The sequence below is a fragment of the Pleurodeles waltl genome, chromosome 8, assembly GCF_031143425.1.
Source record: "Pleurodeles waltl isolate 20211129_DDA chromosome 8, aPleWal1.hap1.20221129, whole genome shotgun sequence".
NCBI classification, from domain to species: domain Eukaryota; kingdom Metazoa; phylum Chordata; class Amphibia; order Caudata; family Salamandridae; genus Pleurodeles; species Pleurodeles waltl.
The window spans coordinates 879,288,115-879,306,743 of record NC_090447.1 but is presented as its reverse complement, the minus strand read 5'-3'; the positions used below and the strand labels follow the sequence as shown (position 1 = coordinate 879,306,743).

Here is an 18,629-nt window from a genome sequence, read left to right as displayed (position 1 = left end):
GCAGTCTGGCAACCAGAAACCCCAGTTCTAACTATATGGGAAAGGAAATGTGACGTTAAATTATACATTACACTAACCATTAACTTTTTCTCCCTTGTTTCTTGAAGTTATGAGAACAGGCATCCAGTAGATAGCTTAGTTGCAACGTTAGAACAAAATAAATAATATGTTTCTTAGATGCTTTGTTAGAGAGATTAGTTGATGGAAGCTGTCCTGTTCTCATGAAGACATCAAAATTGATTCGTCGAACAAGAGATGAAGACAGAAGATACAAGTTTCAAAATTGTGTGCTTATAAACTACATGTTCCTAGATTAGTGTAGGAATGTTTTGCAGAGCGGCTTGCCTAAGCGAAGCTTGTAGGAAAAGACTTTGAGAAGCCTCAGATGGTTGGGCTCATTAAGCAGCGACTCCCTCCTCTATTCTGATACTCTGACTTCTCGTAGACCCTCTATGAGATACTACTCAGACTCACTTTGAGCAGCCTATATTTTGATACTTAGACTTGGATCGAGACTTTTTGCCTGAAACTCATTTGCTCCAAAACATTCCTGAATTTCTAAATGCTTTCACATCTTTGATTCATAAACTCTTTATGGGTCCCTCTAGCTAACTGATACGCTTTTATTTTATAAAACCACCCTTTAGATTAGGGAATTAAATTGTATGGAATGCATTTCATGCATTGTTCTGTTAGATTTTGAGATATGATTTTTTAATTCTATCAAAAAGATGAGAAACTATGAAACTTGAAAATAAAATACTTAACCTTCTTCAAACTCATCTTTGGCTCTTAAAAGAAATGTCATTAACATATTGAAAATTAATAAATGTTTTTGATTGCAGCTTCTATTTGTCTCCATCTACACCTCCAAGTTCCATTGCCTGGGGTCCAGTAGTGAAGCAGAAATTCTTAAAATTATTTATTACCGGAAATTTCCACGCTAACACATGCATGACCTCACCTTTGACATTGGGAAAGGATGTGGTGTTACAGCCAGAGTTGCCCACTTTAGACCTGCGAATCTCAGCAGTGGCTCAACATTCTGTGATTCTGAGAAATCACTTGCGGCCTTACTCGCAAAGGTAAACAAACACTTTTGGAGTAAGTTTACTATTTTTTGCTATTCGAGTCTACAAGTATAGTTTTAAGTGAAGTATCTTTGCAACTGCAGAGACTCATATCTTTTTATGTGTAGGGTTCTCTGCAGTTGTAAAGATTGTACACATAAAACTACACGTGTAGTTTGTGACTAGCAAAAGTGTAAGGGTGCTTTTGTAAATAAGGCCCTAAACCTCCCTGTGAGTGAAACGAAACAACATAGTCTTGGGTAATATAACTGGTTCTCATGGGGAGGTTTCAAGTACCTAGGGTCGAGTTCGCACTACATAAAACTACAAACAAATACAGAAGACATCATCAGTAAAATGTCTGATCTGGCATATGATTAAACTTTCCCACTAAGTATGGGACATTCCGAAACACATACCTGATCTTTTCTGATATATAGTGCATGTTCTGGGGAGTACAACAATGTATTTGGAGTATGGCAGCCCACCTTTGACATGCAAGTCCAATTTTCTGGGAATCAGAAAACTCAGGGGCAACAAGGCATCCACTGAAACAAGTGTTGTCTTAGCTGGACACACTAGTGGCAGCGATCCACCATTCCCAGGTAAACACATCTCCCAGGCAGCAGTCTAAAACATAAAATCTGAAGCACACTGGCGTTTAGTTTTGCAAATAAATTCTCAGCACACAGAAGTCTCCTTTCTTTACATTTAGGTCAGCGCACCAGATGGGCATTTGATCTCTATCCTCTTGTCTACGTGGGTAGGCAGTCAGGCATCCTGCCTCAAGTTCAATCCTTTTACTGGGTTAATAGCGAGAGCTTCCATTAAGTCAAACGCTTAACTTGTTTCTGGGCTCAAAGGGCAGAAAACAGTGGCAGATTGTATCAGACCAATTACAAATTCCATGTGGTGCAGCACCAGACATTCTGAAGGGACACTATTAGGTACAAGTGCCCTTCATTCTGTTCTAGTCCACTTATGGTAAACAGCCTTCAATCACACGTATTTCCCCCTCCACACTTCCATGGTGATGACAGGCACCTCTTAATGCTAGAAGTTAATATGTATCTCTCATGCTCAAGTGCTACTCCGCTTATCAAGAGGGAAGGTGGACATATGGGATGGACCCAAGGCTGGATTTAGCATAGGTGGTGCCCGGAGCAACAATCTTAGTTGGTGCCCCTCCAATGACCTCCTTCAAAGACTCCCTCACTATCACCCTCCAATGGTGTCTCCCATCTCTCCTTAGCTGCTCTCTCACATTTATTTAGTTTACTGTGATACTCATCCTAATGCAGTCTCAGAGGGCTTTACATCACAAAAAATTACACACAAGCAATGGAAAGAAAATGTTACCCAAGACAATGTGAAAAAAAGATATATGGCAGCCCTTAAGAGATTATCTTTTGATATTAGACTTCCCAACACCGGATGCTGAGGAAACCACAACTGCCTCCCCGTGATGTTCAGGTCTACACTGCGTAATGGTTTGCATACGTTAACCTTTGATGCTGTGTTGTCATGATTTTTGACTAACCTTTGACTTATTTTTTCCCTTATATGTATGGATAACCATAATGTAAGTTTTATTCTTCTAGGTTCCTTGTATCCCTGCTATTCCTTGGGTTTTATAGGAGGTTGTGGATTGTCATTATTACATTCAGTTGTAGCCTCTGCATTTTTTGTTTTCTTGATTACTACAAAACTATTAATTAAAGTAAAAAAAAGACAATAAGAAATACAAGTTGTAGGAGTCACATACCATCCATACTGATAGAGGTTATACATTAAGAGTGCTTGGGTTAAAGAAATGAAGGGGCATTTTTACTAAGTTTTCATGCAGTTCAAGTTGTTGCTCTGCATGAAAAGAAGAGAACACAACGGAACAACATCTACTAAGACATGGAGCTGTTAATCTTTCCTCTGGTGCTGGCTTATGTTAATTCACACATCCTTGCACCATAGTCCATGATTTGACAAAGGTTAACACTTTACCACTCAGTATGTGCTCAAAATCTATGGGTGGGTGGATATGTACATACATGTACCACCCATGGGTACGCCATATTTAACACAAAGTAGTGCACAGTACTACTTTGTGTTACTTTAGTGCTGCTTTCCAATGCAATTCAGGATTTGAGCTCCAGAGGAACCCAAAACGTAAGTTATAAGTGAAGCAAAATAAAGAACCGTCAAATTAAATGATATGTGCCATACTTGTGGGCTCCCCTGTTTCCGACACTGTAATATATTACTGAGTAGATTTTCCATACTCGGGCGCACACACACTTTAGGTCAGGGACACAAACTGTAACTGGACTGCTATGGTAACCATCACAAACATACACACTCACTCCTCTGCATCAATACAATAGATGTGAACTAGAGCACTGGTATACTTAAACCTCAAATAATCACTTATTTTTCGCTAAATATGTGAAAGGTAGATGTTATGGAATCACTCCTGTCAGTGACGATGTGATCTCATGATTGAACTGTGGCGAAACATGTACATACGTCACTGCAATGTTTTCATATACGTTTTTTTACTATATGATTATGAGTCTCTGATTGTGTTATCTATCGAAATATATAAATATGATAACTATTGTATTTAAGCGCTTCACTATTGATACACTGAGGATAACATAACAATAAAATAAATATAACAAATTAGAAATATACTCAAATAAATTAGCTTTTATGTACAGCAACACCTGACAGTCTGAATTTCTAACTATCTATTCATACCTGCACATATGGAATTTCATAAAAAAACAATTTTATATCTGTTATTTTCCTTATACAGGTGTACCCTTTACATGTAGTTTTATACCTATATATTTACTACTTTATTCCTACTGTAGAAAGAAAGAAATAAAAAACTTCAACTCCTCCAATACTTCTCTCAAAATATCCTCTACCTCCATTCTCCAACTCATTCCAAACCTCATTCTATTTCTATCATCTCCATAAGACCCTTTCTAGACTATTCCCTCTTACTCACCCCAAACCTCAATTCACTATGATCTCCATAATATCCCTTTCTAGACTCTTCCCTCCTCTGACTTATCCCAAATCTCATCTAATACGATCTTCTAAATGACACTATTTAGACAAGTAGTTTTCAAACCTTTTAAAGCTGCTGCCCCCCCTCCCTGGGAAGAAATAAATCGTGCCCCCCTCAGAATTTTCTATAGTTATTCTATGAAGTTGGCAATGTTAAATTAAGTCTAGACTTATTTAAACATTGTAGTCAAGTTCTGTTACCTTTTTAAAAATGCACTAAACATTTTCTGCTTAAAACAAAGCACTATTATCTGCATAATCTTTCTTTTGGTCAGGGCCTGGCGCCCCCCAAGGATCACTTGCAGCCTCACTAGGGGCGCCCGCCCCCCAGTTTGAAGACGCCTGATCTATACTCGTCCCTCCTCTATCACTCCTTTATCCTATTCAATCAAACTAATAGATTCACATGTTCACCATTCAAATTAATTTATATTTCCCTATATTATTCCAACACTAATCCGCTGGGTTCCGGAGTAGGGTGCCACTTGCCGTAAAGTACTGCAACGTCTCGTCAGGAGTAGTAAGCACTATATAAATACATTTACAGTTACATGTTGAAACCAGAGCCAGTGTCCAGATTCCCAGGTTCCAAGTCAGCAATTTAGCCACTAAAACATCTTCTGCTGGTTTTAAACTAACCCTCAAAGCTCGACATAGGTATGCATGATGTAGGCAAATAAACAATAAGCTAAGCAGTAACTTACGAAAGGGAATTCCTTCCCCCCATACAGAGCATCAGTTATGCAGTAAAAACTAGGGCCTCGTTTTATTCCTCCCTTCGGCACCATGCAAACTCAATCCTTAGACGCTCGTTTCAGTTTGTTCATAGGGATTAAACAACCAAAATCATGTTATAAACGAAAATACGAGCTGGAGTTGGAAACGCTGAATGCAAAATGAGCTTACCTCATCTTTATCTGCATCTTCATCTACTTCATACACGTGAGCTGGCAGCTTTTCCGACTTTGTCCCTTTACTAAAAAAAAATGATACTTATATTTCACATCCTAAGCATTTTCAATTGTGGATAACAACATTACCATTTAGTGACCACAACACTTTAGCAAACCAAATAAACAATTAATGGATTTAACTTTTTAATGGGTTAATTATTCAGCACACATTGTCATATTCCCGTTATGTCGAAGACTATTCCTCAGGAAGTGACATGTAAGGAAAAAATATATAATGCTTTATTTTTCTCAGGCTTCAGATATTTGAATTGGTAACAATATCCTTCACGGTGACTGATTCTCGTAGGTAAAATGCCCTTTGCCATTAGTAAACAGACGCGGGTGGTGCTAGAAATATGAAAGGAATGACTGAAAGATACAGCAACGAAGAAGCCTTGGCTAGAGCGCATCCACGATAAGGATCACGAGGCACAGTTAGAATCTGTTCTGTATGGCTCGCACTGAGAGTCATGAGCTTGAATTACAAGACTCAAAATCTGGCTATTCACAGTTATGACGCAGTAACACAAACAAAATAAAACCCCAACTTTTAATCTTAGCAAGGGGCAGTGCTTAATTTGTGCTTGTTGTTTCCAGTGCTGAGCACCAGCACTTATTTTTCAGGGCCGGCGCCTAGTCTTCTGCCTCAAGCATTTGCTGTGAGCAAAAGACACGTTTGGGAAAGACGGTGGAAGAGAAAAACGAAAAAGCATCACAATGAGAGAAAGCTGCAGTTGTGAGTTGAAGGGGCAGGGAGTGGCTTTAAATGGACTGAAGAGATCCGAGATGGCTTCGGGATTACGCTGCCTCAGTATTCCGTGTTCACACATTTAATTGCAGCTGCCGCGTGTTAAGAAGAGGGCTTTGGGCACCGGCACCTTTTTATTTACAAATTAAGCACTGGCAAAGGGTGAGGGTGGGATACACGTTGAATGGCCTCTATATGCCACAGCAAACAATATTTGTTCTGAAAAGCAGAAACCAGAGCCGCCTCCCGGGATGTTGGGCGGACAAGCCATCACAGCACTTTAAATCTATTGTCAGTCACGGCTCTCCCACCCACGACAGCATCCCAAGAGTTAAAGACTCATGTCACCTCTCAGCCAAAACAGAAACATGGGAAATTAGTAGCCCCTTCCACAAATATACAAAACATAAAATACTTTTAATTATTTATGTTTTTGTAGCGTCGCTACGTAGTCCGAGAGCTATTTCAAAGTGCTGAGCCAGCACAACAGCACATACAAAGCAAAACGTGCCAACTTTATACTTGTACAAAAATAAAGTTCAAGCAAAGTATGTGTCTTCTCTCCTGGAGTCAGACCGGCCCTATTCCTCCCTTCAATCCACAGATGCCAAGTTTCCCAAGGCCGCACAAGAGGAGTCAGTCCAGTTCCTTTTTAGGGTTGAGTGCAAAGTGCTCCGTCACTGGTGTAATCTCTCTGTGGGCTTTTAACCACGCCCATGTCAAGCCCATCAGTTTGGTTGGTTCATGGACTTGCCTTTTGAAATTAGCTTGATTTAATTAGTGAAAGGCATGTATACGTCATGCCTTTTGCGGCGTTTAGCCCACCTCGAGCGCACTGACCAATTACCGAAAACATGCGAGCCTCCATGCCTTCTGTATGGTTTCTGCACTACTTTTTATCTTTGTTTCATAGGCAGTATTAGAGTGCGTTGCATGACATCGACCCTAATACATAGATATTTGCACTTTTGCCAGTTATATGGATAATTGCACTTTTGACGGTTACATGGATTATTTCACTTTTGCCGATACGGTTCACTGCGAGCAAACTTCTGTTTCCTTTTGTGTGTTTGCTTTGCTCACATGGCAGCCGTGGGCTTGCTTATGTGAAACTGTTTTACTTTTCAGTTTATGTGGCAATAAAAGTCCAGTTAGGAGTTTACAAAGCTAATAGCTTTAGCTCGAGCAAACGCAAGATCCTTTGAATTGAAAATGCTTATTTTCCTAAAGTTTCTGTATAAAACCAGGACTACAAGTCCCAGAATTCAAGGAAAAAAGGCCTGGATGAACTAGTCAGGTGTGGATCTGGAAACATGGTAGCTAAACCAATCAGACTTCAGAGACATGGGTAAAACACGAAACCTTCTGTACTCAATGTCGCTGAAGTTTTAAACCCCTGGAATACCACCAAAGAGGATGGATGTTTGCAACCCTAAACCAACAATGCCCTGGTCAGACAGTATATTGTCTCAAGAGCAGTCATGAAATAACCAATGCCTCCCCCAGCCTGACAGCTGCCTGTATTCACCCCTATAATAACACACAGGGTCAGAGTGGAGGTTACCACAGGAGCGGTATTTAGAAAACCCAGAACAGATCATTTGCAATGTAAATAAAAGTCTTTAGGTAACTGAAGCCCCTCTGCCATCCCACATTTACAACCATATCTTCCCAGCGTTTTATATAATACTGCGCGTGTTGGTGATGGCAGGGGGGCTGCCCCACATGCATAGACCATATCAGAGACGGTCTCAAACTGTAAAACTTGGTGTGTGACTCTTACTTCGTCTTACCAGTCCTGTGCGTCTGGGTGACTCCCAACTCTCCTGTAACACAAGCCTCCCAGAAGGCAGGATGCCACGTTTATTTACATGTAAAACAAAGGGCCGCGCCTGCCCCTCCCAATGGGAAAAACCAGCTCTTCAACAACATTCATGGAGTTCTTGCTGTGAGCCCCAATAAAGTACGAAGGGAAGAAACAAAAGTAAAAAATTGTTTGCCCACATTGAAGTATATGGACAATCGTGCAATAATCTGTGTAACAGGGTAAGTCTGCAAGGCAGTAACAAAACCATCCCAAGGTGGAACAAACGTATAGTATTTACCAATAACATCAAGGGATTTTTTAAAAGAAAGTGTGGTGTTATGCCGCGTCCTCGTGACTCGCGTCTCGCGTTCCATCGCAGCAGTCTATTTTTATTCCAATAAACTTACGGTTTTCTTCACTTGTAGTAGAATTAACTACAAGGATTTTGGCGACGAGTGTTAAGACCGCTGCACAGGACCTGTTTTGCACGTCTATGGCATTCAGGAAGTACGGCTAATAATTGGTAACGTCAATCAAGGCTCCTGATTGGTTACCTACTTTTGTTTTCTCCTGTTTTCAAGAAGACGCTGAAGCAGTTACACTGGATTTTTGTCCAACACTGCCATCTTATGGAATAAAAAGGTACTGTACCCTAATGTTAAGAGGAAAATAATTTTGGAAGCCTATTTAAACTTTGTGGATGCTTATACTGTACAGAACCATTAGTGCTTGCTGTGTGCGATCTGCTTTGGATCTTATATTAATACAGATCTAAAAGTAAAGAAGGTAAAGTGAAATATTGTTTGCTGGCTTTCATCAGCCTTCATTATCCTCTGCAGTGCAAACTCAGTGATATTACTTACCTTCTGCACTTGAATTGTGGTTCAGAATGCAGTCTGTGAATCCACCACCACCTTTTTTGGAGACACCGGGTAATCCTCCAATTGTCTGGAAAAATTGGTTTGATGCATTTGAAATGTACTTAGGAGCAATTGGTGCAGCACGCTTCCGTCCTGAAAGGAAAACATTTATTTTACTGCATTCCCTAGGATTTGAAGGGAGATCCGTTTTTAAGCATCTTCCTGCCTTGGTATTGGATGAAGGAGAAGAGATTGATGAGTATATCGAAACAGTAAAAAAATTGGAACTGAGGTTTGACATACAACCCAGTTTAGTAGTTATAAGACATACGTTTTTCAAAAGAGAACAAAATCCTGGTGAAGATGTGGATACTTTTGTGTCAGCATGAGGAAACTTGCAGCCGATTGTCAGTTTCAGGTGTTCAGTGACAAGCTGGTCAGGGACCAATTTATTGCAAGATGCATGGATAAGACTATCCAGCAAAAACTTCTTTCTTTGAACAATCCGTCACTTGATGAGACATTACGACTGGCAAAGAGCATTGAAACCTCTATATTGTCGGTGAAGGAATTGGAATCCAGAACAACAGAAAATATAGGATTGGTGAATTCTCAAGATGGAAAAATGCTAAAATTAACTAAGACTTCTTCCAAACCATTTTTTAAGCAAAACAATATTTGTTTCCGGTGTGGTAATCAGAACCATTTTAAGAGTGGCAGAGGCGGTCCTGCTAAGAATGCCACATTCAGGAAGTGCAACAAAGTTGGGCACTTTGCCAAAGTGTGTCAGAGTGGCACAATAAGTGTGGGTTCTCAACAGAGTTCAGGGAAGTTTACAAATAGTTCAGGAGTAGCATATGTCACAGAAGAAGATGACGGTGATGTAGATAGAATCCAAGAAGAGCTCAGTGACATGGTAATGATTGTCACAGAGGATCAGATAGTGACTGGAGATCCTATGTGTGTAGATCCTTATGTTGAAATTGGTGTTGGTGACAAAGTAATTAAACTTTTAGTAGATTCTGGGGCTCGGATCACAATGAATCCTCAAGAGCTGTGCAAGGAGGTTTGGGGAGAGAGAACACTCTGCGCACCTGACAGAGCACCTATGTCCTATGAAGGGAGAAATATTGAATTGGCTGGTTATTTCGAAGATATACTTGAATTTAAGGGAAGGATCATTTTTGGCAAGATTTATGTGGCGATAAAAGGACTAAACATATTGGGTTGGTTTCATCAGGGTTTGTTTCAAATGGTTTTGAGACCAGGCACTAAGGAACAGGTAACTGTTGTAGAATCAAGTGATTATGGAGCCAATCTAATAAAGGATTTTCCATCGGTGTTTTTGGAAAAGTTGGGCACCATTGAGGGATTTACTCATGTGATAAAAGTCAAGGAGGGAGCCATTCCAGTGAAACAAATTTAGGAGTGTACCATTCAGTGTGAGGGACAAACTGGAAAGAGAGTTAAAGGATTTGTGTATGAAGGGTATCATTGAACCTATAGATTCCTCTTTATGGTTATCTCCCTTGGTTGTGGCAAGGAAGAAAAATGGTGATTTGAGATTCTGTGTTGATCTTCGCAGTTTGAATAAGCATATTTGGGTAGATTTGCATCCTTTACCCAAAATTACGGAGATGCTGGCCACTATTGGTGAATCAAAATGGTTTTACAATTTGGATCTAGCTACGGCGTACCATCAGATTGTTTTAGATCCAGCTTCAAGGCATCTTACTGCCTTTGTTTCACCTTTAGGCACATTTCAGTATTGCAGGATGCCTTTTTGGTTAGCTTTGGCAGCAGCTGTTTTTCAGCGAGTTATGTCTCAGATGTTAAAGGACATAAAAGGGGTAGCTGTTTTTCAAGATGATGTTTTGATCCATGCAGCATCCAAAGAGGAACATGATCACATTGTGAGAAAAGTGTTAAAAATCATGCAGGAAAGAGAAGTGGTTCTTAGAATTGAGAAATGCCAATTTTTGCGTAATAGAGTTGAATATTTAGGACATGTTATTTCCGAACAAGGAACTGAACCCAAACCAGGGTTAGTCAAAGCGATTATGAATGCTTCTCCACTGTCAGACAAAACAGGGTTGAAGTCCTTGATTGGTTTGTGCGAATTTTATTCACGCTTCATGAGTGATTACGTTGCTAATGCTGTTTTTGTTTGGAGTAAGGATTGTCAGGAGGCGCTTGAGTGGATCAAGTCGCAACTATTTAGGCCTAGAATTTTAAAACCTTTTGATCCAGATGTGCAGTGTATTATAACTGTGGATGCAAGCAGTTTCGGTGTGGGTGCGATGTTGACTCAAGCAAAAGAAGGTGTGGAAAATACCTTTGTATATGCATAAAGAGTTTTGAGAGGATCTGAATTAAGCTTTTCTGTTATTGAAAAAGAACTGTTGGCATGTTGGTGGGCTATAAGGACGTTTTCATCCGTATGTCTGGGAAACAAGTTTGTGTTGTGCACAGATCATAGTCCTCTTATTTCTATTTTGACTGGAGACAAAATCAGAGAATTAACACCTCGTATTTCTAGATTAGTCACAAAATTATTACAATATGATTTTGAAGTCCGTTATGTTCCAGGTAACAGGAATGTCAGAGCAGATTTTTTATCTAGATTTCCGTTGGTGTAAGAAGCGGGTGTTGATGAGGATGACGAAGAGGATGATGTTTTATAGCAGCTGTTGATCTAGAAGATATGTCTGCGATAGGCGAATGTAAGTGGAAGAGGGAATTAGCGAAAGATTTGGTGTTGGCTCAGATTATACAATTTGTAAAAGAAGGGTGGCCCAGAGAAAGAAACGTGGCAATTCAATTCCAAACTTTCGTAAAGGTGTCAAGTGAATTGTCCATTGAAGATGACATTCTTATGAGAGGTGAGAGATTTGTTCCCCCGGAGAGCCTGAGGAAAAGAATAGTTGCTGCTGCGCATGAGGGTCACTTAGGCAGGACACTTACTAAGCGCAGGTTACGTGAAACGTTTTGGTGGCCTGGAATGGATCAATATGTTGATGTTTGTGTGGAGGAATGTGTGATTTGCAACAGTTGTGAAAAGGGGTTCAAGGTGAGGACCCCACCGTTACAACATATTGAACTACCCTCTTGGCCTTGGGAAAAGCTGCAAATTGATCTTATTGGTCCTTTCAATGCCTTACCTATTTCATTTAGGTTTGCTGTAGTCTTAATTGACTACTACTCTAAGTGGCCTGAAATCAAATTTATAAGTGAACCTTCATCAAAGAATGTAATTGAATTTTTGAGAGATGTATTTCTACGTGAAAGGTTCCCTTCGGCTATTGTTTCTGACAATGGTGTGCAATTTGTTAGTCATGCATTTAAATAATTTTTACTAGAAGGTGATGTCAAACACATAAAGAGTTCACTATATCATCCTCAAACTAATGAGCTTGTAGAGCGCATGAATCAAGTGTTGGGGAATTGTGTGCAATGGGCTATCGCTAACAAGTCAAATGTTCAAGTTTCTGTACGGACTATGCTTTGGTTTTACCACACAACCCCCCATTCTTCTACAGGTGTTACTCCGTTCGAACTGTTGCGTGGAAGGAAACCATCTTCTAAGATCTGTCCTGGTTGGATGTCCAAGTGGGTTAAACGAAGTGATTTGAGTGTGATTGATGATGTTGTCAGGAATAATGTCCGGTTGGCACAGATGAAGCAGAAGGAGTATTTTGATTCATCAAAAAAGGTCTAACCCCATCAGTTTGAAGTAGGGGATAAGATTAGAATTAAATTTCCTGTTCACAGGAAGAAAGGAGAAAAGAGATTTTCATAACCTATGATAATTGACAAAGTATGTGGGAATGCTGTGAGAGTAAATTTGCGATATTGGTGGAATGTTGACAGGGTGGTTAAGGTCAAGGAAATTTCTAACAAAATGTGTAAGTCTGATCAATCTATAGTGTGTCAGAGCAAACCATCTCACAGTGAACCTGTTACTGAGGAAACAAATCCAAGAGATGTTGATAAATTTGCTCTTGAACGTTATGTATGCAGAAGCGGCAGACAAAGGGTGAAACCCTTGAGATACCGTTAACTTTGTGAAATGTATTATTTGGGTTATGATTTTGTGTTTTATTTTTCTTGATGCTTTGTATTCTTTTATTATATTTTTTTTTTTATTGTTCTCTTGTAGGTTGCTTCCTTGGTGAGTAATGTGTAATGGAAAAAATTATTTGCTCATTTGTAAGGGAAGAGGATAATGTGGTGTTATGCCGCGTCCTTGCGACTCGCGTTCCATAGAGCGCTCGAGACACGAGAACTCGAGAGGACATTTGGAAGGCGGTAGCTGCGTCATCGCAGCGGTCTATGTTTATTTCAATAAACTTACGGTTTTCTTCACTTGTAGTCGAATTCACTACAGAGAGCCTATGAATGAGTGAAAGTGATGGGTGTGAGATGGGTGCGGTTAAAAGGCCACAGAAAATTAGGTCAAACAGCGCTTGTGGGCTCAACCTAAAATAATGACCAACACAGAAACAGCACAAAGAGGCTAAGAAGCAACCATGATATTATTTCAGAGTGGTAAGATATGAGCAGTACAGAAAAACAAAACGTTTCCTACAAATGAATTGTTAATGACTACATCTTGTGCATCCTAAAACAGAATAAAACACTTAAATTGGTTTGCCATCCTATGAAACTTCTGAGAGCAAGCCTCTGACCAAGGGACAGTTATGTCCTTTGTTTTAAGGAGTAGTGTAATTCTATTTTTTTTTTTTATTTTTTTTTTAGCTCTGAAGAAAAAAATCATTGTGACAGAAAATCAAATTGAAGGAAGGATGTTATAGTGTAAACTAACCCATCTCACTCCACCCAAGGAGATTTTACCTCGTAATGACTGCTATGGCATTAAACGGATGAAACAGTGCTGGCAGACTTTCAGGGATTGTTACTCCTAAACCTAAGCTTCCATGTCAAGGCAAAAGGAAGAAGTCTGGAGTTTTTCCTTGCCCAATGCAACTGGAGCAACTACTCACCAGACCTGACGGTGGAATCCTGAGTTCAGAACCAGGGACTGGCTGGACGAACACAATCTCCCTCCCACTAAATCATGTCCCATTACTAGAATCTGTGCTTGGCAGCCATTGTTTATTGGACAGGTTCCAAAGTGTTTGCATAGAACAGGCAGGAGTTAACTGATGGATGTTTTAAAAGGTGATGCATTAGCTACTGGAAAACAAGGAAGCAGGCAGAATATGGCTTGAACACAGAAGTTTAAAGTATGGGGCAAAGACACATAGAGGAGAAACATCGGGGCTGATTGAAAATCACTGCCTCTCGACATTAGAATGTTAGCCCAGAATGTTTGGTGAGGGGAAATGCACCAACAGAAGAAAACAGGCAACAAAAGCTACTTCCATTCCTTGCCGCTTTTCACAAAGGATATAACTAGCATATGGGCCGGGGAACAAAATGACTTGCATACACCAGGCGCATGAGCCCCCTCCTACCCCCGGATCTTACCTGCTGGCCATTTCAATTTTGAAGCCACAGGGATCCGCTTCCAGTACTGCCGCTAGAGGGCAGGGATTCGCTACCACACGTGGCAATGCGGTAGGCCCTGTTGGGAGAGATCTCATAAATATACGGTTTTATAAGCTTCAAAGTCCAAGAGTGTTGGAACCTTAGTGTTGGAGGCTTTATTATGCATGTGGATTTGGGATGATGGACTATATGCTTTTTTGAAGTAACATTTCTTGTCTGTGGAGAGCGTGCTTTTGTGTCACAATGGTGCCATTATTCCCTCATTGAATGCTAACATTTGCAGGGCGAGGTCAGAATGACAAATACTTTCAAGGACGGCAGCATCTTCGGAAAACAACACTCCTCCCTTCACCGCCGATGGCTATTTTCGAGCATTTTTCAAACTGTTGTGAAAACGCACAGCTCTGTCCTCATATCTACTCACTGACACAGTAGCTCCTAAAACCAGAGGACGAAAGGACAAAGCATGGCACTTTAAACGAAGGAGCAGAGCCAGCAAGCAAAGCCAGTAGATAAAGGTACAATAATGCTTCTCTCTAAACCACAAGTGTGGCATGAAAAAAGATCAAGTTGTCAAATAATCCGTAAATGGCTTAACATTTACATTACACGATAAAAGCTCTGCTTTGGAGTTTACTAAACATCATTGGCAGACAGAAACAAAGGAAGGGAGACAGCTCTGTTCCAAACACAATCATGAGAAAGGATTTATAACTAGAAACGCAAATTTCCACTGAAACAGTTCATCCTCTAGGAACAAAGACCACCCTTGAAGCTTTATCCGTTTCTAATCACACAGTATACCATGTATGCGAGGCGATTACAGTTTATATTTGGATTTCTCACTAGATTAAAAGTGGATTTTAATTTTTCAAGTTCAAGCTTGCCTGTTTTACACTTCTTAAGAGTTCAACAGCCCAGCATTCGTTTTTTATTTTACCCTGTACTCTACTCGATGTTTCTTCAAATAAGAGAACTTTGTTTAAGAATTCTAATTGTAGTGAAATATTTTATTCCAAAAAAATCAAATCACATGAACCATAAAGAGCAAATCAACACGTGTTCCTTATAGCCATTCCAGATAATTGAACGAGCATAATTCCAGTTATCAAACTGCAAAACATGTTCTCTCAGTAATAAAAAAAATAGAAATAAAGGAACGAAAATGTCACTCAAAGGTGATCTTAACCTGCATTTACATCTAGAGACTATGCGAGAAGGGGGCCATGCTTGCATTTCCTTACTCACAGTCAGTTGTAGTTTTCTTTTCAGATTTAGTAGTGCAAACTTGGCTCAAGGGCATTAGAATGCTTTACATGATCACAAGACCACATTACGCATTTTCCAAATCCTCCATCTAGAGGAGCATGAGGACTGGTTAAGATACTCTTTATCAGCTAGCAGCACCTGATTACCAGGGTGACTGCAGGTTCCAGCGAGCACCAAACTCTAAAGATAACTTAGTAGTCCAGTACCCCAAGTGCAGCACCAATAACCCATGCAGACTTGCCACATGTGAGCAGCAGAAAACTACCATTAAATATACTTAAACCCAGCCATGGGCGCCATCAGACTGCAAGAGGTCAGGTGGTAGCTCTACTCGGATTTGGCTGATCAGCATGCCAAAGATTTGACGCAACTTGTGTCCTGTGTCTTCACAGGTCGTACAACTACTTGCATTATAATGACTAGTAAAGCACCGGGCTTCACTGCAGAGATCTAAGCCTGCCCCTGAGGTGATACTGTTGAAACCTGTGGGTATCTGTACTGAGGACAGAGGGACAAAATGAGCAAAGTTATGAGTGGCCTTGGTGTCTGCCCTAGCCCAAGCAAGACATGATGGAACCAAGAAAGCATTGGACAGTTGGAGATGTAGAGGGGCTGCAAGTTATGCCCACGGCTGGACTGGCCATTCTGACAGACTAGACGTCTTAGAGGGCAATTAGAGCACCCGGGACATGCGGTCACACAAGAACTAAGCAATTACAATAGTGAAATGTTGCCTTATTGTACAAGTTCCCTGCAGCATAAATGTTCTTTTTCAATAGCCCCATTTGCCTACTGTAGATGTTCAGTACAAGTGGTTACATTGTTAGTCCCTTGCTGCCCAGTTGATCTGAAGTTGAAATAGAAGCTGCAAAAACTTAGTGCAGGATTAGCAACAAGATCACTGTGGCATGGATGGCTACCTGGCACTGGGAGTGAAAGGTCATCTACTCATGTGTGAAAAGTGAGGCGTCAGTGCATAAAGTGAGACAGAAAAAAAGGAAAGGACAGAAGAGGATCGGCTGGCAGTGCTGCGATGCATGTGAGGTTACTGGTAAGGTTGAGTCCCCTTGCTGCCACCTCCTCAATGCAAAACAGACAATACATGCACAGTCTGCCTGCGAATACCAAACATTTGGAAAATACTCCATGAAATGGCGCTCCTACAGAAGCAAATGTTTTTTCATAATTTATAAGCTCAATTGAGACCACATTTAAATGAGTAAATTTGACTCGGCATGAAAGGATTGGAGGTGCTTTCTACATCGCTCATGGGAATATGGTGTTGCACGGTGAGGAACAACGGCTCCCAAACCCTGGGCTATGTTTCCATAGGGAATAGTCTCAGAATTTACTTTAGGACCTCATTCAGTGCTAGCATGCCTCATCTGGCTAGAGCAAACAGCTTTCTTTCTCTGAAGCTGGATACATTTATTAAGTATGACTGAATGTGCTGGGACGAATCAAAAAGATTTTCTTGGCCTATTGGATGAAAGTTCTTAAAGGCTTGTAATTTTATTTCCATTTGCAGTTTAGTGAACTACTTGTTCACTATAGGTCATTTTATTCTGTTTTAATGTCATGATCCTAAGAACAACATTTTCTGGAGTTAGAACAAGTCCTAGACTCTTTGCTTCTTTCTTCCAACAAGCAGCAAATTTTGACATTTTAAGTAGGATGAAATGCTCTCTACAAGCTTTGTTAACTAGGTTTTCTCCTGCCACTTAATATCTTTTCACGCAGTTTGTTTTTGAACGATTTGACATTGATTCTGAATTGAAGTGTAGCTGACATCAGATTTCAAAGCGATGGTGGAGAAAACTGATGGTAGCATCAACAGGGACTCCCAGAAATTTCTTTCAAGGCACCATATTTTGTTATTATTTTCTCCAGACCAGAGAGTTCTTCTCCGCAGGCTATTTGGCTTCCAACCTTTGTCTGTCAATCGATGTTCTACGAGAAGCAGTTTGCATGGGTACGTGACATTCTATGGATGGCATTTAGGGAAGCAACTGATTTTTCAGTGGCTGTAGAGATAAGTCCATTTAACTTGAGGATGTAGGCGATGGACTGGCCCAGATAAGTAAAGGTGTCTACTCCCTCCAATCTTCCATTGTTAATTGTAAAGGTTGTGCAGATTAGTTATTTTTTACGAAGATCACCGTTTTGGTTTTCTATATACTTATCATAGGCCCATTTTCACTGTTCTTAGTTGTGCCTGCAAACAATTTAAGGGTTGCGATTACAATAGACATCAGTGTACAGTAGTGCATCCATGATCAGTTTGGTTAGAATTTTGCAATCAATGTCTATTAGGCTCATTGGTCTGTATGATTTGGGGTTGTTAAATCAGACCTTTTTTAACAAAGGTAAAATTATGCTGTTGTGCCAGGGTTTGCAGCAAGTACCAGATACAGCATTCTCGACAAAGGTTGTAGTTATAATGATAAAACTCAATTTTGGATTTTGTTTAAAGACCTCTGCTGGTATTACACTGGGGCCTAGAGATTTCCCTTCGGTAGTTTTAGTTTTATTATTAATGTCACGTTCTTCTCCGTGAAGATAATTTTGAACATGTTTCTCATGGAGAACATGTATGTGTTTGTATTTTTCCCTTTGGTTATTCTGTTCTTCGATGTAACTTTCATCAAATGGATTGAATACTTAAGAGAGGTGTTGTATCCAATTTTTACCCAATGTGCTGGCTTTTAAGAAGTTTTTTTATTTCGAAGGCCTTTGACAATTTTAGGCCAGAACAGCTCAGCTTTCTCCGGGGCAGCTTTTTCTAGCGATAGACACTTTTTTTTTTAGAAGGTCCTCTTCTTGCTTTTGTTTTATCAGCCGTTTGTAGGTACATTTTGCTTTCTTGATTTCTTCTGGTGCTCCATCTGACCTCACTTAGAGCATTTTATTACTTTGCATTCCTTACCAAACCATTGTATACTTATGATCTTTTTGGGTGTTCTTGTTTGTTGGAGAACATTTTTTAAACTAATGGTAGGACAGAGTTCATAAGTTCCAAATACGATGATGTCCAGTTTGTTTTGGGTGGTTATTCCTTGCTATGGGTTGGAGATCAGTTCATTAGAGTCTTCTCCATTTTGCCATTCATTGATTTTGGGCTCTTCGTACTGCTGCCATTCCAGTCATGTCTATCTGCAGAATATCCAGTCATTGCTCAGGTACTGGCTATCTTGAAGGTCTTGAGATATGTTTCCTTTACCATCTATGGATAAGGCATTGTGGTCATATTCAACTTTCCATAGGACCTCTGGATTTTCGAATCTCAACCAGTCCTCATATCTGAAAAGGATGTCATTAATGACTGTTTTGGGCTCTAGG

The 18,629-nt window shown here is 40.1% G+C and overlaps 1 protein-coding gene across 9 annotated transcripts in view; it reads right to left on the bottom strand.

The window, feature by feature from the left end:
- DOCK9 (dedicator of cytokinesis 9) overlaps window positions 1–18,629 on the bottom strand; it is a 989,328-nt gene that overhangs the window by 537,770 nt on the left and 432,929 nt on the right. For all 9 annotated transcript variants that reach the window (XR_011194943.1, XM_069205169.1, XM_069205175.1 and 6 more), the window contains exon 5: window positions 5,049–5,118. Coding sequence is in view for 8 of the 9 variants with exons in the window: in XM_069205169.1 (XP_069061270.1) it covers window positions 5,049–5,118 (70 nt within the window). In the remaining variant the exon portion in view is untranslated. The remainder of the gene's footprint in view (window positions 1–5,048; window positions 5,119–18,629) is intronic.